This window comes from Leptinotarsa decemlineata, unplaced genomic scaffold (genome assembly GCF_025532065.1).
Source record: "Leptinotarsa decemlineata unplaced genomic scaffold, Ldec_3_MD MMD2_tig00026328_RagTag_RagTag, whole genome shotgun sequence".
In the NCBI taxonomy this organism is placed as follows: Eukaryota; Metazoa; Arthropoda; class Insecta; order Coleoptera; family Chrysomelidae; genus Leptinotarsa; species Leptinotarsa decemlineata.
In genome coordinates, this window is record NW_027412688.1 from 14,448,982 (window position 1) to 14,476,637 (window position 27,656).

General features: G+C 33.9%; 2 protein-coding genes across 3 annotated transcripts; one reads left to right on the forward strand and one right to left on the reverse strand.

Moving 5' to 3' along the window:
* Positions 1-21,396, forward strand: LOC111505444 (uncharacterized). Its single transcript, XM_023160247.2, has 10 exons — positions 1-303; positions 409-799; positions 4,662-4,935; positions 5,071-5,237; positions 5,414-5,897; positions 9,201-9,494; positions 13,165-13,219; positions 13,375-13,441; positions 13,516-13,621; positions 20,920-21,396. Exons 1-10 carry the CDS (start codon positions 196-198, stop codon positions 21,326-21,328), a joined length of 2,355 nt encoding a protein of 784 aa, XP_023016015.2. The 5' UTR covers positions 1-195; the 3' UTR covers positions 21,329-21,396.
* On the reverse strand, positions 21,337-27,234 carry Tpi (Triose phosphate isomerase). Of its 2 annotated transcripts, none has more exons than XM_023160250.2 (4): positions 27,077-27,234; positions 26,535-26,763; positions 23,012-23,255; positions 21,337-21,799 (listed from the first exon to the last, which is right to left on the reverse strand). In XM_023160250.2, exons 2-4 carry the CDS (start codon positions 26,755-26,757, stop codon positions 21,526-21,528), a joined length of 741 nt encoding a protein of 246 aa, XP_023016018.2. In that variant the 5' UTR covers positions 26,758-26,763; positions 27,077-27,234; the 3' UTR covers positions 21,337-21,525. The 2 variants fall into 2 exon arrangements, with proteins under 2 accessions (XP_023016018.2, XP_023016019.2); XM_023160251.2 differs by lacking the exon at positions 27,077-27,234 and adding an exon at positions 27,004-27,026.
* Between the last annotated feature and the right edge of the window lie 422 nt (positions 27,235-27,656).

Below are 27,656 nucleotides of genomic sequence, written 5' to 3' on the forward strand. Positions count from 1 at the left end.
CAAATGAAAGAAATATAAAAATAGTGTAAGTAGTGATCAGTGTGACCCTGAATTTGCACTGAATAAATTTGACCGTTTTGTGGAGAATCGGTTTTGGATGTCGGATCTTTCCAAGAAAAAAATTACTTGTTGAACAAATTTTTTATGATTGATTTTGGTTGATTTTGGTTGATTATAAATAAAAGAATTGCCCCTATGAGTATTATGTGGCACGAAGCTAGGAGGCAGGAAAGGAAGATTCGTGGAATGCTCGTTGATTATAGGAGAAGAGCTGAAAGGCGACGAGATTTCTATGAAAGAATTGTAGGTTATTATGTAGTTTTTTGTTATTGGGGCAATGGAAAAATCAGAAAAACAAAATGGACATAGTGAAAGAGGTTGTGAAGATTGCTAATACTTATGTTTTAGAAAGCAGATCCCACACAGTTCCTGCAGGTACATGGAAGGAGATGTAAAATTCATCTTGATCCCAGTGTTGCTGCAGCTGCGGACAGTGCTGTGATGATGCCTTGGCAGGGTCAATCAGATATCCTTATCGATCGATTTGATGTTAGGGCTCACTTGGATTATATTTCTCCTGTCGGAAAGCAAGATGAAGAAGAACTTACCCAAGAAGATAGACAAATCAATTACGAAAGATACAGAATTATTGCTCAGAATTCATTCCTGGGTTTGACTGAGGAAAAGTTTCTCAAACAGTTACATCTTGAGGAGCAGTATGGGTATACTGAGATGAAAACAAGGAAAGAATCAAGAACAGGCGGAGCTGCCATTGGATTTAATTACGAAGACGGGACAGGTAAAATGAGGAATGGATTAATTTAGTCTAGTTGAAGGAGTATCATTTTCAAATAAATTCTATCAGTTGAATTGCTGTAAAAGTTGACTAGTGTTTTTGTTATATAATGAATATTTCATTCAAATTTGGTATATTTTCAGGAAAACTTCAAATTTCACTTATTCCTCCTGTACACATAAAAGTTATTATAGGTTGTTCGAAAATTTCAGACTAAATTGTTATAAAAGACAGTGTGCAGCCGTTTAATGGATTTCCTTAATAATTGTTTAATAATTAATAACATTCATCATGAATATATCTAGGATAAAGGAGAAACCACCATTTTTTAATTTGCCAAAAAAAATCTAAATACATTTGAGAATAGCCAAATATTTTTTGGCATTTTCTTAGATTTATCTAAAGTGTGTGACTATATCAATCGTAGATATCTACTTAAAAACTTCTAGAATTGCATTTGCATCATACCTAACACATCATACCTAACAAATTGACAACCAAAAGTAAGAATTATAATTGATGGAAAAACAGGTAAATTGGTTAATGCTTTTGCAGCCAAGATTTTCAGTGTTACGATCTTCGTTAGGGTTTGAACACCATTGTGGTTTGGAACTGTATCCTAACGTAGCGATGATAAGTCCAGTCAGCCCAGTGATAGCCAACTTCTTCATGGAGAAATTGAGAAGAAGGCAATCAACGCTTTTGATTTCAAACCAACCATTTGGCTACGATACGTGGATGACACCTTCGTTATCTGGAGACATGGGAGGGACAGACTGAACCTATTTCTAGATCACATAAATGCTCAACACCCTAGCATCAAGTTCACCATGGAGACGGAACAGAAACAACAAATAGCTTTTCTAGATGTACTCGTCGAAAGGCGTGGCACAAGACTGACACATAAAGTGTGCCAAAAACCGACACACACCGACAGATATCTGCATGCACGTTCGAACCATGACCCAAGGGAGGAAAGTGAAATGGTTGCACATGTGTTTCTACCGTACATCCCTAAGGTTACAGATAGAATCGGAAAAATTCTAAGGAAGCATTAACATAAAACCAGTGTTCAAGCCCACCAGGACAATACAGCAAAGCCTAAGATATGCAAAAGACAAAAGAGATCCACTATCAGCTGCGGGGGTATACCGTATACCATGCACCTGCGGAAAAGTTTATATCGGTACCACCAAAAGATCCATGGGTACAAGGCTGACTGAACATTGGAGAAACTGTAAGATTAGGTCAAATAGAAAAATCGGCAGTAGCGGAACAGGCGTTTAGTGAAGGAGATCATTAAATACTGTTTCAAGATGTGAAACTACTTGCACCCGATCAAGGATATCACAGTCGGCTTGTACGGGAAGTCTTAGAAATCCATAAACATACAGAAAACTACAATAGAAAAGAGGAGGCGATAACGCTTAACCGGATTTGGAATCCCATACTAAAAGATGCTAAGGTGGCAGCAGTGCATCGCAATATAACAGGTAATAACACTTCGGGCAAAGATGCTAAAGTGGCAGCAGTGCAACGCAATGTAACAGGTAATAACACTTCGGCCAAAAACAACGCACCAACTAGAAAGGTGGGCTACCTGTGTCAACAGCTTATGAACTAGAAATCACTAGTCATCGGTGAACCATCAGGATGAATAGACCTCTGAAGAAGCCAGCCACTCGTGCTGGCGAAACGTTAGGATACAGTTCCAAACCACGACGGCCTTCATACCCGAACGAAGATCGTAACACTGTTGGAAAAACAGTTGAATCAGATGAAAAAAAAAATTGGTGTTCACTAAGGTAATATACTGGTTCTAATCTATTAGATTTAGCTCAATTAGCAAGTTATTTCTCAAGTGAAGTAAATAACTGGTTCACAAAAAGTAATCTCAAACTTACTCAGCAAATAAATGAAAATAAAAAAACACTAAAATTTCTGTACCTAAGTGTTTGTAGATGAACATATGCAGTAAAACAGATTGAAAACTTAGCAAAAATGAAATAGTATATATTATAGTTCAAGAATAGCAAGTAAATAGCTGAATGAGAAGTCAATAAAATAAAAATTAAATACTTTGAGAATTGAGAATCATCACTAAGATTTGTGATAGTTCTATACTCCAAACAGTAAAATGATTCACTAGAAATGAAAGCAATGTTGTCAAAGAGTAAAACGGTAAAAACTGACCCCAAATATCACAACTGGGGGTACACAATCTATTATTGCCCATGATCGAAAAAGACTTGTTTAAATTGAAACAGGGCATTTTTTTATGAAGATGTAGACAAAAAGACTTGTTTACCCCCTAAATGGTTTTTCTTATATATTTACCTTTCAAAATTGTATCACAGACATTTTGCAACAGATTCGAAATTTTCAAAAACCAAAAGATGACAATGTAATCGTCACTCGAATTTTGGAGAAAACTTACTATTTCACTTCCAACTTATTATCTAACTGATGGTGAAGTGACTTATATTTCTGGCCACTAACATCATGCATGGCAAACCACGGTTACTTCCCAAGAGGTATTTGATTTGGCTGCAGTTGGTTGACTTCTTTCACCTTCAATGCTTGCCATGAGAACTGTGAAGTTATCCTAGTTCCAAATTATTGACATTACGAAAACCTCGATCTAGGATGAATACATCACCATCTTTCCATCTTGTTCCAAATCCGATTTTAGGATTTGAGCATCATTGAGATTAGCAATGGTAATGAAGTAATTTTCTGTGATGCCATCCTTTGGACTGCGGTAAGGGCTGTCCCAGATCAAGGATTTGGAGGAACCTACCCTTCTTGATTCAATTTTTTATTTATATTATTTCAAATGTTGTTCTGATAGGGGGAAATTCTGGCTACGTTTGGGCATTCTGCTGAACGAGGATTGCCTGTGATACACCAAGATACCTAGAATAAAAAAATAACAAAAATTCACAGAAATAACTGATTGATTGGTTCAATTTTCTCAATCAACTGCTCATTTTGGATTTTGAAGCATTCAAGGGATGAAAAATGATGTTCTCAATTTTTTTCACCGTTTTTCACCGCGGTGTATTGAACAAAAAATCTGAAAAATCTATAAAAATAGTCGATAAGAAATATGTTTTCTGAATTTTCTCAAGATTGTTTTCATCTTGAATTTTTCGATATTCCAGCGAAGAAAATTGATGAAAACACTAAAAAATTTAGTTTTCTTTTTCTTATGAAGATGCCTCTACTTTGAAAAATCTGAAAAAACTCACAGTAATGAATGATAAAAAAGTTTATTTTTTCAATTTTTTTTTTCGCCAAGTGTTCATATCCGATTTTGACTTGATTGAAAAATGTCTGAGATATGATTTTTTCCAAAAATAAGGTGAAAATATAGGGAAAAAAAAGTATTTCAGCCCCATGACTTCCTGGACGTCTAGAAATTTACACAGAGGCGTCTTTGTGTGATATTGTTGTTACCGTGTTACACAGCTATACACTTCATATGGCTATCAAAAAGACAAGGAACGCCAGCTTTTTTCCTTTGAAATGTGACTTCCACAATTAATTCTATGTTTGTAGCTTATGTGGTAGTACATGTAATTTACTGGAACCGATATGTTCTGACAAATGGCTTAGAAAAATATACAGGGTTCATTTAAAATTCTTGACCTGAGTTCACTTTTCGTTAAACAGAAAAAGATGTTCAAGTTGTTTTATTGGTGAAGATTGCCAGATTCAGCGAACTATATCTTTATTTCAAATAAAAAATTGTGTAATGTATAATTTTTCATCACCTGTACAAGTTGAAATATCAATAAAAGGTTGAAATATTAATATGGTGAAAGAGGAATATATTTGGAATGTATATTAAAATATGTTTCAGGAACCACTGTCCCTGCAAACCCTGATGAAGAAGAATCTGACGAAAACAATTCTGATAGTGACCTTGATGTGGATCTTGCAATTAATGTTTCAAAAATGGAGCCTGCACAAGCTCATGAAATGAATAAGCATGGTCGCAACTACGGGATGAGTTCTAATGATTTTTATTCTTTCTTAACTAATGATTTAGAGGAGGCAGAAGCTGTGCGATTAGCTAGGGAAGAAGAACAGGAGAAGGCTTTATTTTCTGGAAGAAAATCTAGGAGAGAAAGACGGTATAATTTATTGCATAATATACAAATTCATTTCATTTCAATTTTTGATAGGAATATTGTTTGCTGAACAATTGCATTTGAACAATATTTTCGATTGTTAATGATGATTTTCTTTTATATATTTCATATTTGTAGGTATCACAGGGAAAAAAGACTTGCAAATAGGGTTATCAGTCCTCCAAGTTATGCTGCTAAAGCTTCCCCAACTCTACCTAACTTTCGTGACAGCAAATCAAAATCACATTCCAGATCTCCATCCCCTGAGAATTCTGGAAAAATCACATACATCACTTCTTTTGGAGGTATTATTTTTCTCTCAGATATGCATTTGGTACAATGTGATCTTCATTGGAATGTTATTTTATTATCTTGCAAATCGATTAAATGAACATATTCAAGTTTCCAATTCTATAAGATATACTGAGACACGAAATTATTGATATAAATGTTATGACAAACATCAATTGAAATATTTCAGATGACGAAGATGTTCCTTCGAGTAGTAAAGAAACATATGCAGACAAAGTTAAGTACGGTAAGCCAAAAACCAAAATCCAGATGAATGAGAGATCATCTCACTTAGAAAACAAGAATAAATCCAGAAGCAGAGAACGATCATATGGTTCAAAAAGGAAGAGATCTAGATCAGTTAGTAGAAGTAAATCAAAATCTTTGAACAGTAGATCCACTACTAGAAAAAGTAGAAGTAGGTCAAAATCTAGAAGGAGTTCAAGCAAAAGAAGGAGTAGAAGCAGGTCCAGAGCTCGTAGGAGTTTGTCAAGGTCTAAGAGAAGCAGAAGCTGGTCTAGAAATAGGAAAAGTAGAAGTAGATCTAGGACCAGAAGAAGCAGAAGTAGATCAAAAATTAGGCGAAACAGAAGTAGAACTAGGTCGAATAGAAGCCGAAGCAAATCAAGTTCAAGAAGTAGATCCAGAAAAAGCAGAAGTAGATCTAGAGACAGGTGAATCTGCATTTCAATGAAAAATTTGAATTGCACTTAATACATTTCGGAATTTTTGATGGAATTAATTAAAAAGTGATGCTCATTTGAAGTATCCACTTACTGTACCTGAATATAATCTTGGAAACAACAGAGTAAGAGAAATCGATGTAGATAATGATTTGATTTTGTTTTCTTATTATTTCATCCTACAAATTCATAAATATATGAGTTTTTCTTCTAAAAGAAAATTGAAAATTTGCACAAAGTATTCATCCAAAGGCCTGCTTTTATTCGTTGTCTGGACTGTTTCAGACAGTCAGAAAACATTCACCCAACTGAATACAGAAAATGATGTTGCTAAAATATTTTCAGTAATGATAATAATATAATTTATTCATCAATCAAAGATTATACAAGACATCATGCATACACACATGAATAAAACTTTTCAGATTTTTCAAAGAAATGGTAATCTTCAAATAAATTGTTAAGATAGTGCATAGTCGCGAAACAAAACAAAAAAAATCATACATATATTAGTCAGTTTCATGATACTAAGGTATCAAGAAATATAAAATTCTTCAACATTATAAAATACTTCTTCAAGAAGAAAATTCCCCAATTTATTATTGAATCAAATGTTTAGATTCACATCTATTATATCTCTAACAATGTCCTCTCTCTTATAAAACAAAATGTAGGGTGTCTCCAGAGGCTCCAATAAATTCAATGCATCGCCAGATGCATTGAAGATCAAGATCCTCAACAAATGCGCCTCTGGAATCAATGAAGTCGCCCCAGAGCGCCAATTAATTTCCATTGTTGTTTTTATTTTATTTTTATTGTTGTTTCATTAATAAAAACTAACTACAATATATATATATATATATATATATATATATATATATATATATATATATATATATATATATATATATATATATATATATACATATATATATATATATATATGATGTGATGTTTTCCCGGGTGTTCATCCGTTGTGTACTATGACTCACTAAACATCCCAAGGATTTGGAAAACAATAATTAAAAACAACCACCAAAGACAACCACAAATTGATAATGAACCATCGCAGGTAGGAGAACCGCCAGAAGCCATTAACAACCCTCAGGTAGAAAAACAGGTAGGAGAACTACCAAAAGCCATCAACAACCCTCAGGTAGAAAAACAGGTAACAAATCCATACAACTTACGCAAGCGAAACCATATAAAAACACCACAAGAAGAACCTGACATCAGTTACACCTCTCGAAGCGAAGCAGTAACTCGTCTTGATAATGCCATCTGAGATGATGGCGAAACGTCGACTATTGAATAGTACACAACGGATGAACACCCGGAAAAACAACACATCATATTCTACCATCCGTGAAAACCTACATTGTAATATATATATATATATATATATATATATATATATATATATATATATATATATATATATATATATATGTTTATGTCTCTTATTTTATTGAAACAGATAACACCCTATAGTTTTTCAAAGAACAACTGGCATGATGCTGTTGCAATTATTAATGAAGATGTTGACAGTTTTTCGAGTTTTTAAATCTCGCACAACTTAAAACTGAACTCTGAAAAAAATCCCAGCTGTTACTGATACGAGGGTTGCCTTTTATGTTTCGGGATTTGTCAACCCTAGTGTTGCAATCTGGCAACTGACAGCTCTATCGTAAAGTTGGACATTTTTGAGCTTATACATACTCAGAAGGTTTTGACATACGCGCGCTATTTGTGTTTTTTACAGTAACTTAAAAGATTTATCTCTGCCCAAAAATGGAATTAAATCATGAACATTTTCATGCGATTATTTTTTACAACTTTCGACGTAGATTAACTCAGCAACAGTGCATGAATGAACTTAATTTTTGGCGATGAAGGACCAGTGTTTATCGATGGTATGGTGAATTCAATCATGGTCGTAGTTCACTCCAAGACGAATTTCGTGAAGGTCGTCCAAAATAAGTTGTTCCGAAAACCATTGATGCCGTGCGCAAACTGATATTGAAAGATCGTCATGTGACCTATCGTGAGATTGAGACAACCTTAGGCATTAGTGGGACCAGCATACACTCAATATTGCATAAACATTTGACTGCAAATTTGTTCGCTTTGGATCCCACAAAATTTGTGGGTGTTTCAAGATGAACCAAAAATCCAACAAAAGTTGTTAGCGCACGAAGCACTTCCACGCAAATGGTCGCCTGTTTTTTCGGAAAAACTGGAACCACTACCACTAGAACAACGCAGAACAGTCAATTCTGAGTGGTACACAACCATTATTTTGTCAGTTGTCTTCCAAGACATAAGGAAAACCAACCGTCAAAGATGGATCACTCTTCACCACGACAATGCAAGCTCTCATACATCGACTCAAACAACTGCATTTTTGAGCACCCAAACATCGATTTGATGAGTCATCCGCCGTATAGTCCTGACTTGGCACCGAATGACTTCTTTTATTCCCGCACGTAAAAAACAAACTGAAAGGTCAACGTTTTTTGACACCTGAAGAAGCATCCTGCATTCAGAATATATGTTTTGGAGATACCTCAGAGTGGCAAAAGTGCTTCGACAATTGATTCAAACGCATGCAAAAGTGTATAGATCTTCATGGGGAATATTTTGAAAAACAATAAAGTGATTTTTGATTATTAATATTTGTTTTTGTTGTCTAATCCCGAAATATAAAAGGCAACCCTCGTAGATACTAAATGTAAAAGGGCTGAATTAATAAACAAAATTGATGTCTGAATTGGATGTGATAAAATTCATGTAATTAACGAATGTAAAAATCTTGGTCTGTGGTTAGACTCGGACCTTAGATTTAATAAACATGTTAGTACTCTATGTCAAGGCTCCAACTACTTTTTACGACATCTGTACCAGAACTGATATTTTGACTCCCCAACTAAAACTGTGAAGCTCTCATTCTATCCAGAGTCTTTCACTGTGACATCATTAATGGACCTGCATTGATTCTTTCTGATTCTATCCTCTTAGCAACTTCATCCGTGGACACACTGTATTTTTTTTATATGATTAATATAATTCAATTATTATTTGTGAATATAGTTTTTGATTACTAGCAATACACTTGAAATTAATTTTTTCTCATCCATTTAGTATAATTTCCGTACTCCACTGCAAGAGACAGATTAAGGCAAAAATGTCAGTCATTTCTGAAAATTTAATGCCTACTATTTTGGAATTATATTATAGAGTTGAAATTTAGAAAATTAATTTATCGAAGTTAATACCTTATTTCTAATTTATTAGGACTGGAAGATCTCTACCAAGAAACATAGGAAAGTCTTTTAGGAGACGTCACTCAACATCTTCCTCTTCTTCAGCTTCAAGTAGAAGTCGATCAAGGTCACATTCTGAACAACAAAACAAAGATACTGTCCTGCCGATACCAAAAGAATCTCCTGAAAAAGATTTGCCAAACGTATCAGAATCAGTGAAAGTTATACCGAGATATTACGGTAGAAAGAAGAGTGATCAAAGTTCTTCAGAAATCAGTGATTCGGATGATAAAAGTGACGTTGAGATGAAACCGGCCTCTAATCCGTAAGTATGACTTTGGAGGTTATTAAAAACTGAAAAATTCTCTCAAGAATTTATTCAGTACATACTTTCACTTAAACTTATCCAGTAGATATTTTTACTTGAAACTTATCAATTTCAAATGAAGGACAAAACCTTTCAAGAAAGGAAAACATTTGATAATATAATCAATAAACAAACATTGTTAAAATATGAAGATAGAAAAATAATTTTCATCATTATATAAATGATAATCTATTGGAACAGATCACACTTTCAATCCCTTATGAAGAAATGTTTGTGGATGTAGTATTCTTGAAATAAGTAACAGCTTTGTAAAGAAATGCTAACTGACTAGGCAAATGTTGTTTTGTAACATTCGATAAATTATTATATATTTTCACCTCAGAACTTGCAATTAAAAATGCTGGCTTCGACGTTTTTCTTTAATTTTTTTAATGACTAATCGCGTGCTGTTGCACAGCCATGGTGGATTCAAATTACAGGGCGATCCAACCTTCAGTTGTAAATTATGCGGCGGCGTGCCTGGAAAATCCAATTCAATGAGTTCAAAAACTCTGTACCCTGTTGGATAAATCACAGCTTCGATGGCATCGCAGACTGTATCTATGCTCGATAGATAAACAATAATAGTGGCCAAAAACTGTGTAGGGAGTGAGAGAAGACTTATTGTGTGAGGGAGACAAAAGACTGACTTCGTTCTCATTCCTACTCCGTTCTGTTTATTGAGTGAGAAGTGACACCGGTAGGCACCTGGCGGGAGTTACTAATCTAAGATCAGCATTAAAAACGATTGAATTTCTAAAATGACTATTGAAAATAGGGGTTACTGATGGAAGAGTAAAAATTGAGATCAGTTTGTATTTTTTAATGCCACATCATAAAATAATAAAGACAAAACATTAAAAAAATTTTTTTAATGTTTTATAGTGAAACACTCTTATAACTTAGGGGTATGAAAAATAGATTGAAACCTATTCTCAGACCTACCGAATATACATATAAAATTTCATGAAAATCGGTCAGGCTGTTTCCAAGGACTATGGCAACTAACACTGTGACAGGAGAATTCACCTTTTTTGTTTACTTTTGAATGCTCATAACACACTTTATCTACAATATTGTATTGAATCTGTTGTTGAGTCGACCTTCATCAATATAAGGTCTCTTTCAGCCAATTTGGCTATGGTTATATTGACTATATTTATTTGCTTGCATTTTAATATTTGCAGATCCGCACCTAAATGCCAAAGATCGTAACTTAAATAGTTTCCAAAATATTATGATCATTTTTTTCATGAATTTCCCAAAAGAATTTTTGTTCATGAAAGTTGTACCATTTTCTAAGTGCAATAATCAAATTGCATATTTTTTCATCGTTTACCAGTAAGGTTAAAAACTATAAATTCTATCCAGGAGTTGAAGTACCCTTATTTTTTCATATATCGAAAATTTTCACTGACTTTTTTTGTAGATACAAGCTATACTCATATTTGCAACTGGTGCTATCTACACTAGGAACAATGTTTTTTTTTTGTAGATAGGTACTCCATTACTCAAAATTGTGGAACTTTTTGAAATGAGTACCATTATCTTAAATTATGTGAAATTAAATCGTTAACGTATGACCTCTATTTATTGTTTATAAACAACTGTACAGAACTGTAAAATCAAAGCTGTCATAATGTTAGGTTATCACCACTATCCAGGATGAATTCATGTTTAGAATTTACTTTTTCCATCCTCGTTGATCATCTATAATACCGGGAGAAATTCTTGAAGCGTTATTCATTTCTGTGAATTGATCTAGAGAAATTCTTTCTGCCAGGACTGTTATCACAACAATAAGTTACCAGCACACAAGTCATATCAGCTCATATGATTCTTGGCTTACTTATTTATAAATTTTGTACATTTTATTTATTGTACCATATCATTTTCGTTGGGCCATGCCCAAATCATTGCTAATTGATATAGCATTTGGTGTGCTGCTGTTGAAAACGATTCAATTGATCCTTATTTATTTTGGGACAATATGAATTGACAAATGAAATATTTTTACATTTTATGTTTGTCATTTGAGTTAGAATAATATTATATCAATTCAATTTTTCAAGTAACGAAAAAGATCTTCTCAGGTTTCAGCTGGATGAAGTCTCATGTCATGGCACCCAGAAGTTTTAAAACGATATGTTTATGAAAATGAATTGAGAGATCCCTAGCAAACCAAATCGCCAGATCTTACTTCTTCAGATTTTTTGAAAACATTGAAACTAGAGTTTATCGAAATATATTATGAGCATTTCTAATTCACATGACTCATACATACTGTTACTTCATTTCAAAGTTTTGTTTCCTTCACAAAAACCAATGGTTTTTCTTGGGTGTCAACAGCATTGATTGCTTGGTCATTAGTCCTATGTTCTGGGTAGGCAATGTTATTAACTCCTCGAGCCACTCAGAGATCATCATGGCTCTTTGCAGTCTGTCGGCCATGTGACATAGCAGAATCATCCCAACTTCAACAAAAAAATTTCTTGTCTAGGTTGGGATTGAACTCACAGCCTTTGGAAGGTGAGTCGAATGCATTACTACGGCGCCAATTCACCGCTCAAACCAACAATTATTCAATAAATGTAACAAATTCTTAAACTTTGAATAAACAGGCGTAGAAAAAATATTTTACAGTTACTATCAGTATTAGAGATAGTATCTTCTGCAAAAAAATGTTTCTCAATGGAGATGACTCCAGTTTTAAATTGATGTTTCAGAAAATAAGGGTACTTTATTTTTGGATGAAATATACATTTTTGGTCGTTCCTTATTTATTTTTATGAAGAATACATTCTTAGAAACAAATTATGAGAAAGTTTTCCATATGGTAAATTCTATTCTATCCACATTCTAAATTAAATATCGATTTCTTAAAAACAATTATTTCTACCAAAATGATTATCAGTCTTATGATTATCAGTCTTTTCTTTAGAAAATTTTAAAATGAACAATAAATATAATAACTCATTCCGCAATTTCAACTGTAGGTTAGGCTCTATAGCACCTGATACTCAAAGGAAGCGGAAATACTTTTTTTCAACTTTGAGGGTTGCTTCTCGTAGCGGAATACCATCTTAATAGGAAAACGCTTTAAATATGATCATTTTTATAAACCCAACGTGGGAAAATATTATAAGTACTATATGATGAAATTGGCCGATACTTGATGAAAATCCATAACTGTAAAGACACGCCCAAAGAAGCCATTGTATGGCGAAACACATGTTGTGTTTTTGTAAAACTGTTGAGAGAAAATCTCATAGTAAAGTGTTGTTTGAATACATCATGAGCAGTAGGCAATTGTTTGTATAACAATATTTTTGATGCAGACACGGACTTCTTCAAAAAACACTTCATTGTGAGATTTTTACTCAACAGTTTTACAAAAATGCTATACGAAAGCTTCTTCAGACTTGTCTATACTCTATACTTTCAGTATAGACACGCTTTAAGAAACTATTGTATAGCGAAATACATGTTGTATTTTTGTAAAACTGTTTAGTGGAAATCTCACAATGATATGTTTCTTGAATACGTTATAGATTTTCATCAAGTATCGACCAATTCCATCACATATGCTAAACTTCATTCATAAAATACATCTGCTGTTTTTTTCTAGGGTTAGCAGTGAATCAAAGAGTGGGCATGGTAATAGTTCAGGCTCCGCAATCAAAGTCAGTAAGAACCAAATAAAATTGTTTTCCATATTATTTTTTTAGTTAATCCTAATTTGTTTTGAATGGTATTTGAGGTAAAGGGTTGTATTTTTCGAAGTATGAATATCAAATTGTTGTTTGAGTCGAAAACATTTTAAATTCATGATTTTCAGAAAAATTCACGTTTGACAGTCATAGAACGCCTTAAAAGGAAACGACAAGCTTTATTGAATAAACAGTGTAAGTTTCATGCATCATTTTTCAAGAAATCGCTCCTCAATTTTGTGATATTTGACAATTGCTACTTTTTTTAGTCAAGGCAGATAAAATTGCTGAACAGCTCAAAACAGAGAGAGAAAAACAGGAACAACAAACAAGAGAGGATGAATTGCGTGAAATGGCAATAAAGTTACGTCGAAGGTAAGAATGATATTATTTATAATGTGAAACATAATATATATATATATATATATATATATATATATATATATATATATATATAGTTATATCAAAGCATTTCATTGATAAATAATCTGAATTCAGATGTTATAAAGATAATTCTTCAAACTTCCTCAGGAGGGTGGAGCACTTGAACGTGATATTGAAATTTACTTTTATACTTTGATGAGATATGATATCACCTGCAATCATTGTATATATTATCGTAATACTGTTAAGCTTTCATTGGTCATCAATAAAACCCTATCCCAATCAGTAACCAGATACCAAGATTCCATTGTGAAAATCACAGGTTCGGATTTCTCTTTTCTGAAAATATTTCAAATCTATGAAAAACATAAAATTAAAATATGATTGAAAAATAAGAAAGATTAAAAAATTGGAATGATTAATAATAATAACCTAATCAAAATATTTGTATGAGTTACTTGAAACAAAAAAATAAAAAGAATTTGAATTGTGTATTTAAGTTAAAAAAATTGTATAGTGCGGAATTGGAGGTGTTCAATGCTGACCAGTGAAATGGTATTGAAAACTTTTTCTTAATCACAATGAAAACTTTCCAGTATATGAACAATGTCCATCAACAATTAGTACTTGACACGCTGAGGTAACATTCAGGAAATGATAAATTAAATATTTCGCTCTGCTGCAAATTACCCGGGAATTATTAAAGCCATTTTTGTCTTACTACAGAGTTTTGAATTGTCTCTTAACGAAGACAATGTTACTATCAAAAAGCTGACGCTACAAGATATTCAAAATATTGTGTAAGTAATTGAAGAAAAGTGTGGTGTTCCTTATACATTCACTGATCTTCGTAATTGCTTTAGGATTAGAAAAAATAACAGAAAACCAAAAGACTCGTTCAGTTCTGGTTATTTAATCAAAACTGTATTACTGTGACTGTATTTACGGTCCTGCAATCACACAAATCAATTCAGTTCGACTGCAGACGATTCAAAATTCGTGTCGTCGCTTTTCTTATGGCATAAGAAAATATGATGACATTAGCTCAAAAATTGAAGAATCGGAATGACTAAGATTAGAATTAAAACAGAAAATCATTTACTGAAAATCACTTGTGTAATATTGAAATTCAAAAAAACATAATATTCAGCTGACAAACTTCAAAACATTTTGAGCATATAATAATGTCAATACTCGCAAAAAGCATTCGCTTCTCATGGTTGTCAATATCAATTACTACTCTTTATTTATATAATGCATTCTGCTGATGGGATCATTATTTGTATTTGTTTCTAATACCCTGATTTATTTTCAAACTATTGAATTTGCGATATTGCGTAAGTGATACTATTGTTAGGATCGTGTTGTAGTTAAGTTGAAAAATAGCTTTGCTGACACTCCACTCCTTCTTTGGAAAATAGTCGATTCATTATCAATATTATAAAATTATTTTTTTATTGTTGTTTTTATTTTATTTTTATCGTTGTATTAATAAAATGTTCAATTTTTATAAAATATAAAATATAAAACGCTAATTTATGAAGATAATTTATAAAATATGTTTTAGAGTACGTGTCACCAGCCTGGTCTCCTCATCATAAAGAACATATAAATAATATTGAAACTGTGCAAAATAGATTACTCAGAGTCTGAGTAATCAATCCAACGGGTCTCGCACATTGCTGTAAGGTTTTTCCATTGTGTTTCGGGGAAGTTTTTTCAACATTCTCTTTCAAGCACTTGTTTCGTTTTGCCGAGGACTTGATGAAATTTCCAACGGATTTTATAATTCCAAAAGTATTTCGAATAGGCTGAACTTGGCAAGAATGAGCCAGAGCTAAATTCAATGAATGTGAGCTGTAATGGACGTATAGGGCTTCTGGATGTGACTCACTCCATTTAGTGAGTGGCTTAGTAACTAAGGATTTCAATTGCTGATGAGAGCCTTTTCCTGCACAATATCTGGCAAATAATACACAGTATTTGCATAAAGCACCTTGTTGCCCTGTACTCGTGTAAACCAACCACGAGAAGCGTTCAATCCATTGAATTTGAAATTTTAGCTTTCTTTTATCGTCACTTACGGGAAACTTGAATGTCTTTTCTGGCATCTAAGGATATTTCAACAATCTGTACTTCAAATCTTCATCAATTTTTATGTTTGATCCCATATAGTATCCCACATCTAAAAAATGATGAGAAACATTATCCACAGTCCTAGAAACGGCACCAGAAGTACTAGAACTACTTGTAGCAATATCGCTGTCGAAATCACTTGAACACTGATTTTCAGTAAAACCTTCACTGGCTTCACTATCAGCATCAAGTTTTGACCCAAGCACCTGAAGCATACATGATGACAGGCTTGAACATCATGTTGTATAGTAAAATCTTACTATTAAGATTGAGTTTTGAATTTCTATTGACCAGCGGATAGAGTTTAGCTATCCTCATCTGCACATTGTTCTTGATTTAATCAGTGTGATTTGTCCAGGTGAGTCGGCGGTCTACCCAAAAACCTAGGTACTTGATTCGGGTTTGCCATTCGATCTCCCTGCCTGAAATCGTGATCATTGTATCTGGAGAAACTTAACGTCTCCCCAAGTCTATCGCCTGAGTTTTTTCTGGATTCACTCGAATCTTCCAGTCAAGGTACCAGCGTTCGAGATCGTCCAATGCGCGTTGCATGTAGACGACCCCCCAACGCCCGACCCATGGAAGAAGCGAGGAGAGCCGTATCATCGGCGTAAAGGAAAACCTTCACGTGATCTAACCTCGGAAGGTCGCTCATGTAAAGGCTGTACAGTAGTGGAGACAGCACCGCTCCCTGAGGCACTCCAGAGCTGAGGCACTCGCCAGAGCTCGCCATCCCCAGGTTCGAGCGATTTCAAACACTCGCTCCACCTCTCGTTTCTATAGTCAGTGATGGCCTGTTTAACTTGGTTGGCCATCCTGCTGGCCGCAGCCTTGTCTCCAGGGTAGAGAGTCCGCTGATAAACTCGTCTGAGTCGATTTCTCTCCCGGATAAGGTTCTTTATCCAGGGAGGAAACTCATTGTAGCTCCGCAGAGGACACTCTGTCCTGGTTGTGGCTGCGCGGAAAGCGTTGTTCACAGACAATTCGAAATCTGCCACTGCCGCGTCGAGACCGTTGCGAGTTTGAAGCGCCTCACGGTCTGTACGTGTCTCCACTAGGTGAGCTTGAAGGCTTCCCAATCCGTGCATCAGGATGACTGGATTATGATCTGAGTCAAGTTCCGACAAAGTGTACACTTCGCAGGACATGGAAACGTTCCTGAGCCGTGCGATATCAAGCACGTCAGGCCTTAAATCCCCACGGTAGAACGTGGGCTCATCTGGACCCATCACTCGATACTCATGCCTGTCAGCATGCGCATGGAGCGCTCGGCCGTTCGCTTTGGCGAGTCTGCTCCACAGATTGTGCTTGGCGTTGAAGTCACCAGCAGCAATTGTCGGGTTATTTGTCGTGTAACTGATCCGAGTCAATGCCGAATTGTACGTGAGGAAGATTACGTTTGACAAAAATGCCAACTCCTCCTCCAACACGTCCAACGCGTTCTCTGTGGTAAAAACGGTAGTTTGGAATACCAAAAGGTTCATTTTGCAGGTGGGTGCACCAGTGCAACATCGATGTTTTGTTAAATTAGAAAATTCTCAAAATCTAATTTCTTGTTTGAAATACTGTTGGTATTCCAAAATACAACTTTAAGAGATCTAGGCAATTTTGGTTGTCTAGCCATTAACAGGTTCCAGTTAGCACGTTGGTGTTCACCGTAAACATCTTTTCGAGTACGGTGAACTGAATGAAGAGTTTCTTAATCTGCTCCAGAGCGGAACAGATGTCACTAACCTTCGACGGACGGGTTCACTTGAACCAAAACCAGGGGGAGCGGTCGATTTCCTCGCATCATCCTGGTGACGGATGATGGTTGGAAACCTTTTTCAACCAAGGCGTCCTCGATGTCAGCGGTCTCCAAATGTTCCGGGACTCCTCGGAAGACGGCTCTGATTTGCCTGTCTTCAGGTAAGGTATACGTGTGGTGGGGAATGTTTTCCCTCACCAATAGTTTGGACATACTCCTGTAGTCCTCGGCCATGTTTACTGCCTTGGTAAAGTTCACCCTATGGAAGGCAGCCAGCTTTGTGAATTGAACCCACTTGTCCTTCTGGCGAACGACAATTGGGGGAACGCGTGTTTTTCTGGTGCTTTGGGGCACCTCAGGACGCGGAAGGAGAGGGAAGCTAGTTCCCTGATCGTTGGGGTTTTCAACCTGATTCAAATTTTGGGATGGCTGTTTTGGGCCACCCTGTATGGTCGAAATCGATTTTTCAGACCTATTGTCGTCAACCAACATTTCATGGTCACCTTCGACGAAAGACTCTGTTGTTGAGAGTTCTGACTCTGAAGTGTTGTTCTTGGCTTCGTCCCGGAGCTTTGACATCTTTTTAGCCACTTTTTTGGGCTTGTTGCCGGTATTTTTGTTTACTGGAGCGACTGGTTTGGATGGAAGAGGAGGAAACTCTTCTGGAAGGCGATGCTTTTTGTTGGCCGGTTCTTGAGGCTTGATCGTATTGTCGTCGTTGTTGGTCTCAGACTGAGCAGAGAGGGTGGTGCCGACGGGAGTATCTCTGGAGGATACATTCCATGACTGACGCTCGAGAAGCTCCTTGGCCCCTGGTAGAGGGCTCCCGAACTGCCACCACGGAGCTGCCCCTTAGCAGTTTTGATGGACTCAGGCCCTGGCGATCAAGCAATAAGCCCATGAAGGTAATTACTTCACCACCCCTGTCTCTGGCCATCAGGCTGTCAAGCAGTTCCTCCATACTGCTGTCTAAAAACTCACACCCTTTGATATCCCAAGGGTAGGCGATGAACAGTTCCAGAAAGTGATAGTTTGAACACACTCACCAGAAGTCTGGAGGGTCCTTGCGCACTACAACCAACGCACTCACTAATAGGAGATATGTAACTACTGGTGAATGGCTGATCATCCACCAGAAATAGTCGTATTTGTGGAAAAAACTTCGAAATTATCGCAGCGAAAAATATTATGTATGTCAGTTTGACAGCTAACGTCAGAATTAGACAGAACTGCGCCTGCGTGCTCGACAGGGCTCTTATATATTCCGCAGAAACGGCATAAGCAGTGTTACCAATGTAAGATGTCAAAATTACTTACGTTGAGCTACCGTAATACTCACATTTTCGCGCCCTTATTTAGTATTCCTCACAAAATCCTCACATCCTCAATCTCCCTTGATCCCCCCCTGGCTACGGCCTTGACTCAGACTGTTGCCTTTAAATCTGATCTCACAGTTGGAGAATATGATTTTTCGGATATTCTTGATATTGGGAATCTTAGCACCCTTTCTTTTCATAGAACCAAAAAAATATTACTTCATTCAAAATTATATTAGCTGACATTAATTGTAATGATCTGTTACATGAAGGCTCATTCTTGACTTGACTTGACATGAAAATGGATAAGTGGGTTAAACAATAAGTGAAATGTCAAATATATGCAAAAAATAAAAAATGAAATCAACAATTGAAATAATATGATAAAAAAGGACATGACATTTCGATTTTTCCAATGTATTTCTCATTTTCAACAATATCCGAATATTTTGGTGTGGTTATTTTTAGTATTTTTGATATTACATTCCTTTCAACTTTATTTTTTCTTTCAAACATTTTAAATCTGCTAAGACGTTTTAGACAACAAAAGTCTGTACTGGTGACCGACATTCGTCAAGAAACATGGTCAAAATATTGATATTCTATTTACTGAAAACACTTTCCCTTCATCAGAACAAAAATTACGGTCTCTCGACGCGAGTTTCTCTAACCAAGTTAGAGTCCTCAGGAAATCAATGTGACTGTCATAATGATCTTTTGAGGACGCTAACTTGGTTAGTGAAACGCGCGTCGAAAGACCGTAATTTTGTTCTGGTGTTGGGAAAATGTTTTAGATAGATGATTAAAGTTATTTTTCCTAAAACCATACCAACCCAGAGTTAGTTTAATGCCTTCATTCAGGTTATCCTTGAATACATTCAAAAAGGGTTTGGTTTTTTTTTCATAGCCTTCAATAAATAAAATAGTCAATATAAACTCTTACAATACAATAATGTTTAATTTTTATTAAAATGAGAAACAAAAGAGGGCTCCGGTTAATTTCGAGATTTCTAATATTTATTGGCTACTAATCATTAACAATTATTGATATCGATTCTGGTCTGTATTTTTCATTAATATAACCAGCAATATTGCTAATATCCCCATTTCAATCAAATTTTCATAAGCGTCTGTAAAAAGAACTACTAAGATTCATGATTGAAGCTTTAAGGTTTCAATATGATGCTTTTGAAATTAATTTTGATTTTCACTAAACGGTCGACAAAACTGCAACACGTGTTTTACTAACAGTAGCTTCCTCAAACAAGATTTAATTAAATACTTTCAAACTGAAACAAATTTCTAAAAACATTACTATGATCTTTGGTCTGATAAGGAAATCAATTCTAATCTAGATTTAACTACCTGAAAAGAGCAGATACAATCATTCCCTAACTAGTTAAGCAGGTAAATACAAGTAGAACATTTTAAGGGGGAGCTATTCAACTCAACTTGATCATTCATTAGATATCGCGAATTCTTGTGCTTATTGTTTACACTCCCTACTTTCCAGGTAGGTACCTACTTCTGGGAAGTATGAACTAGCAAATCGAGTTGAATAGCTCCGTTACTTGATATGTTTCTGCCAGACAATCAAAAGTTTTCGCCTTAGAATAACCTTCTGAAAAATATGGAAACCAATAAGTACAAAAATTCCCGATATTTAATGAATGATCAAGTTGAATGTTTCTACTTATTAATCAAGCATTATCGCCCTAGACTAATTAATATGTTATATTCATTAACTTATTTACCTGACTTTACGGACTTTTACTAGTTGAGAAAGATTTCTGTCTCTCTTTTTAGGTAGGTGAATCTTAGATTAGAATTTTCTGATCAGACCTTAGATCATAGTAATTAATGTTTTTAGAATATAAAATGTTTCAATCTAAAAGTAGTTGATCAAATTTTGCTTGAGGAAACTATCTTATAGTGAGTATCGTGTGGAGGTTTCACCTTCTATAGTGAAAATCAGAATAAATTTCATTAAGTTTTGATATGGATTTCCAGTTCCATTCAATCAATGCTTTTGGAAATTATCTCTACCCTAAACTGTCTGACGAATTTAACCAAGACTTTCAATTTTCAAGGCAAAGGGAAATAAGGCATGCTAATGATAGCAGAAGTTCTAGTTCAGATTCTGATTCAAGCAACAAAAGCAAAAATTCTGAAAAAGAAAAAACAAAGTCTCGTAGTACAAGCCAAGACAAAGACGATTCAAGAAAACACAATTCATTTCGAGACAACAGAGACAAGAAAGAGTACCCAGATGGAAAAGACAGTAGAAGTAACAAAGATCGCAGGGATAGTAAAGAACAGAGGAGCAGAGAATATAGAGATTCAGAAAAAGATAATTTCAGAAATCGACGAAATTCCAGGGAAACTAGGAGAGATAGAAAAGATTGTCATTCATCTTCTCCAAGAAGAGGCTATAGAGAAAATTGGCGAAGCGAGAGAGAGAAGGAAAGTGATAGAGGTAGTAGGCTAGTTGACTATTAAAAATGGAATTGTATCAGATGTTGATGTATTTAATGTAATACTTTTACAGCATTAAAAAATTATTTATATCGACTTTCTTTCAAAAAATAATCTAAAAATTAATTTTCCACAACAAAAGTACAAGCAATTTCCTACTAACATCAGTGTTCAAGTTTATGTATATATATTTCAATAGTTTTCCTGCACTAAAAATTAAATCACTTTGCATTTACAATATTGACAAATTCAGGTTTTAGAGAAGCACCACCAACTAAGAAACCGTCAATATCCGACTGTGTTCCAAGTTCTTTACAATTTGCTCCAGTGACTGAGCCACCATATTGAATTCTGATGCTTTGTGCAACTTCAGGACTGATATTTTGGCTGATATATTCTCTAAGAGATTTGTGTACATCTTGAGCTTGTTGTGGAGTGGCAGTTTTTCCTGTTCCAATAGCCCACACTGGTTCATATGCAATCACAACATTAGACCTTAAACAAACAAAAAAATATGAAATGAAACATGTAAACAGAAAAAAGAAATTTGATTTTTCAATTGGTTTCTTGAGTTTTATAATCTCACACAAAGTCAAACATAATTGATAAAGAGAGAATGTTGCATTTGCTTTTTCCAGTAACTTGATTGTGTACCAAATCATATTGAAATTCAATTCGACAACCAAAAAATGAATTAATACAACTAGCAGAATTGTTATGCCTTGAAGTTATATTAATCTACACATGATAATGTGTATGTTCAAGTTACAAGTTACAATAATATACATTTTGATATCAAATTTTCAAAAATGAAAGCAGTACAGTGACAATTCAAAATCATTTCTCCATTTTATGTGACTTGCGGAGAGGGTCATTCCATGTCAAATCAAGGCACCTATTAACATTTCTATCTCAGATTTTGATTAAAGTGTTTTGAATATTTAGGTTGGGAAAAAATTAAAAGTTTTAATTAATTTTTAGAAGTTCTTACTAAGAACCCATTGCTTTCTCATTTTGAAACTTTGCACACTAATGTCCATATAGTAGACTACTAACTTCTATGAATTTTCATAGTTCCTTTTTAAACTCCTCCCCCCTGTGTTGATTATTATATAAAAATCTGTTTGAAAAATTTGAGTAAACTGTTGATTTGACATGAAATGACCTGGTTGTTTCATTGAAGTTTGAGGGCCTTGCAATGGTTTTGCGGTCAAATTCATTCGACGGCTTTCGAATGTACCCATCATACTATAGGATCAGCTTAGCAACTATTCCTTCTTGGATGGTGTCAAGGACTATCAGTAGCAGTTTTCAGCTGCATTAATTCCCAAGGAGTATAAATAAGACATTAATATGAAATGATGAATATCAGAAACATCTTTTCTCAAGCAAATACATTAGACTATTCATTGCTGACCTTTAGTTTGTCCTGGACATGAAAAAGCCTATGTCTGTTCTTGTGTCATATTGGTAAATTTCACTGTTAATTTCTTAAATTGACTAGGTTGAATTTCTTTGTTATTTTAAATATAAAAATCACACAAAATAAAGTTTCTTTGAGATTGAAAGCTACTGCTATATTCTCTGTTCATTTTAACTATACTTTCTATGTTTTCACCTGATTCTGTCACAATTAATTGCAAATAAAAAATTTATTGAAATTATTAGAACTTTTTATTATTGAAAAATAAATTTTAATAATCTCACCAATCTTTAATTTTATCAGCTATGGCTTTTATTTGTCTAAAAACAACTTCTTCAGTTTTACCAGCCTCACGTTCCTCTAGAGTTTCGCCAATACACGCAATCACCTTTAGTCCACTTTCTAGAGCAAAGGCTACCTTTTCTGCAATCAACTCATCTGTTTCTTTGAAAAGTTGTCTTCGCTCAGAATGTCCCAGAATAACCCAATTAACTTTGATGTCTTTCAGCATAGCTGGAGAAATTTCACCTATGGAAGAATTTTTCATTCAAAAATACGAAAAATACAATAACATTTATTCTTTAGATCATAATGTACAACATGAGAAAATATAATACACCAACAACCAAACAAGTATTTTGTTCAAATAAAAATTCGAACATAATGGAGTTCAGCTTATCTGTTGATTACAAATTAAATATATGAATTGTGTAAAAAAAAACTGTTTTTCTGTTAATCAGCAATTCAAGGATATAATTAAATATTGAACAAAATAAGAGATTTATATGGTGAAACAAAAGGAAAATTGTTCAGATTAAATCAGATATTAAAAAAAATCATATAATCCTTCACCTAAACTTGATTCATTACAAAATACATTTTTGAATTATATTTTTTATTTAATATTTTATTCATTACTTATTATCAATTTTTGTCTAAAATTGAATTTGAAATCTATTATTCAATATATCAGTTAGTATTAAACAAAATACATAAACTGAAATATATAAGACTTATATAGTAGAATATAGTGTGTAAAACGAAGCAGTAGTAAATGATGAAGAAATTGATAGAGAGAAGAATAATGAACAACTCAATGGGGAATGTCCTCAATTTGGGTTATTAAAACAAATGCAAGTTTGAACAAAATAAAGTTGAGTTTAATTCATGAGTTTTTCTATTTCACTTCCAAAAGTATTCAAATGTTGGGTTTTAATTTTTTAAGGGATTTCTTTTCTTCTAATTCACATATTGGCAACAGCGCCTATATCATGTTGAAATAATTTATACCTACCTAGATATTCTACTTTAAAAAAGGAAAATTATCTTTATAAATCAACAATTAAGGCAAAATATAAATTATAGTTCAGTACCACCTCCACAAGCCACAAAAAAAACAGTTCAGTACTACCTCCACAAGCCACATAAACAACAGTTATTTTGTTATTTATTTATATAGAGGAAGATAGGTTAGGTGCACAAAATGTCATATGTCACAGAATGTCTCGGAACATAAGTAACCAGAACAGCACGCCTCTGAAATATGTCATCTTTGTTTGTCTCACACAGGTAACAGATTCATTGTCCTTTATTAGCTATATTTCATTCCTCTTTTTTAAGTATTTAAATATCTTTTTAAGAAAAAGGTTGTAATGATAAGTTTAAAATGCATTGTTTTAGAGCTCTTTTATGAAAACTACTTGATTTTCGTCAGGAGGAACATTTTCCATTGGAATAATATTGTGCCCGTAGATATTGAGATAAGGAGGGTTTGAAGAGTTGGAGGGTGTTACTTTAATTTCATTAGGAAGCTTGTTATAGTCCAAGAGTCCTGTGAAATATAGAATTCATTGTTCTTGCAAGGTTAGTTTGTGGGACAACCAAGCCATCTCTTCCTCTTGTATCATATTTGTGTATCTGATGGTTATATGTAATGAACTCATTGAAGTAATGTGGTGCTTTTGCATTGAGTATTTTAAATATGAATATCATAGAAAAATATTGTAAACTATTTTTTATTGTTGTCCAATTAAGAATATTAATCATTGATAATATAGGAGTATATTTAATAATAACAAGCGCATTCCCCTGTTTTGTAATTTTTGTAGAGTAGAGACAGAATTACCGTCTAGTAATGATATCAGTAATCAAAGTGTGGTAGGATTATTGTTTTATAAACAGTCAAATTAGACTGGAATGTTAGTTGTCTGCTAATTCTAGTAAAGAAAAACATTTTTTTAGAAATTTTATTACACATATACTGAAAGTGGTTTTTTAAGTTCGAAGTGTTATCAACGATGAAGCCCAGGTATTTGAATTCTTCCACAATTTCAATAGTTTTGCTGAAGATCTCAATATTAATGGAGTTGATATCAACTAAGTTATATTTATATTGCGTTGTCAATATCATAGCTTTCGTTTTAGTGGTATTCAGTTTGAGTTTGTTTATGTTCAAAAACTTTGCCACATTTTCAAGAGTCAAATTAATTTTGCGTACCGCATTATGAATATCAGAGTCGCTTGCTGCAATGAGAGTATCATCTGCAAAGAGGTTGATAAATTCACATTCACTAATAAAATGTATGTCATTCAAATAAAGTATGAATAAAACAGGGCCAAGTACACTCCCCTGGGGGACCCCGGTATCAATTGCTTTTTGGTTTGATAGGACGTTGTTTATTTTAGTACATTGAAATCTGTTGAGTAAATAACTTCTGAACCATAGCAACATCATATCGGTTATTCCATAATTCTCTAATTTTGATGGCAAAATAGATATATCTATAGTTTCTCACGCACTTTTTGAAATGCAAAAATACAATAAATTTTTCGATAAAATATATGCAATAACTATTATTCAATAAAGTATTTTACTTAATGAAATTGCACGGATCAGGATTTCAGAATAAAAAAAATCCACATTTTGAATTATTTACTGGTAATGTATTAATACTCAAAACAAGAGATTTCTTAATTTTCTGCACGTATATTTGACTTATAAATAAACGTTATTTTATTGTGGATTCACTGCCTGATCGCCAAATAGAAATGAGATAACAAACACTGTTGCAAGTATATTATACTGAAATATTATTCCTGATTTTGAATAGAATACCTATAAGTAGTGATACTTTTTTTGAATGTTTCCTCAATAATAGTTGTTCATTTATATATGATTCTAGGAATTTAATTGAAATAATATGATTTATTAAATTATTATTATTAATTATAGTAGTGTTACAACTATTTGACAAACTTGAAATATTAATATAGGGAGATTCTAGTCACATTTCAGTCTTCTTCAGTTTGCACAGCATTTAATTATTGTTGAGTTCAATGAGACAGCAACTATTTTCTTTGTTCATCTTACTACTTCTGCAGTGATTCAATGATTAACTGTAGCCCATGAAATGGTTTTCTTCATATATCAAAGATATTCAAATTTAAAATGTGTGTTCACATATAAGGATGGAATTTTGGAAAATATTACTATCTCACCTAATATATTTAGTACGATTAGTATGACAATAAAGGATTACCGTCTGCATGTTGTTAAAGAAAGAACCAAACCCATAAAATATGATGAGAAAATGTCTATTTTTGATGTTTGAAAGTATATTCAAGTGAAAAGGATTATATTCAGATCTGCAGAATAGACCTTTGAAATGTCATATCTCTTAAAGTTAGTCTCAGCAAACAAAAATACTTCCAAGGGAAAAATTTTACTTTTACATGATCCCAAATTTCATAAATGGCCATAAGTAGCTTCATTTCTCAAAAAAATTATTGTGTCAAATAATCATTTACCTGTAAAGGCACCCTTGTCAGCCTTGTAGCAATTCTGGGCAGCAACTTGGACATTCGCAGGAGCATTAGATTTTACATAATCTAGGTAAATAGCTGGTACTCCAACAATTACTTCAGTTTCAGGATTGAGAGGACCGGCCTCAAGGAACTTTAAAATATCTGAGATTTGCGCTTTGTTTCCATTCATTTTCCAATTTCCTCCAACAACAAATTTACGGCCCATTTTGCACTAAAATTATATAATTATTCAAAGAGGTTGTAAATTGAGTGGAATGAATGCAACTTTTACAGACAGTTCCCGTTTTAACACATTATTAGCTAGGAGAAAAAAATTAGCACTAAGCCTGTTTTTAAACGACGAGGAGATTGTATAGATCAACATTACCCTACAAATCATTTTTTTGTCAATCATTTTGACTTTTTGGACAGGAACTTTTTAACAATTAATAGAATTTTAAAAAAAGCCTACTTCAACTGAAACTTGGTAAGTATGTTTACTATATAGTTACATCTTTAATTCAGTAATTCAATGTTAAACAGACCTGTTTCAATTGTCGTCAACACCTCAATTTGCTCAGTTTTCCAAAGGTATTTGATCAATTAATTCTTCTTATGCCGAATAACCTTCAAAAACGGAAAGGTCAAACTATAACCTCACTCTCACTTCTCACTATTCTGAATTATGTTCCAAAAATAACTACTTCCTAGCCGGTGCTAACCAAAATTTTTGACAGTGGTTTTTCCGGGTTTTCCTGCAGATGAAAAAGCAAATGCGCCACTGGAATCAATGAAGTCGCCCTGGAGCGTCAATTAATTTTTGTTGTTTCATAATTTCATATGTATTTTAGAAGTGTTATCGTTAATCAACAATGTTATTTCTGGATAAACGTTTGAGTCAATTGCTAAATGATTGCAAAGTACACAGTGATCATACATTTTCCAATCGATATTATAATTTTCAAACTGAATATTGAAGTTGGCCGTTCCTCTCCGAGAGTTACTTTTTAAGATCTGATAAATCGTCGGGGCACCGTATAGAAGTAAACAATTCTACTTCTATACGGTGGTCGGGGAAAGGTGAAAATCATAGAGGGCACAGTATAGTTGTTACAAAGGGGTTCT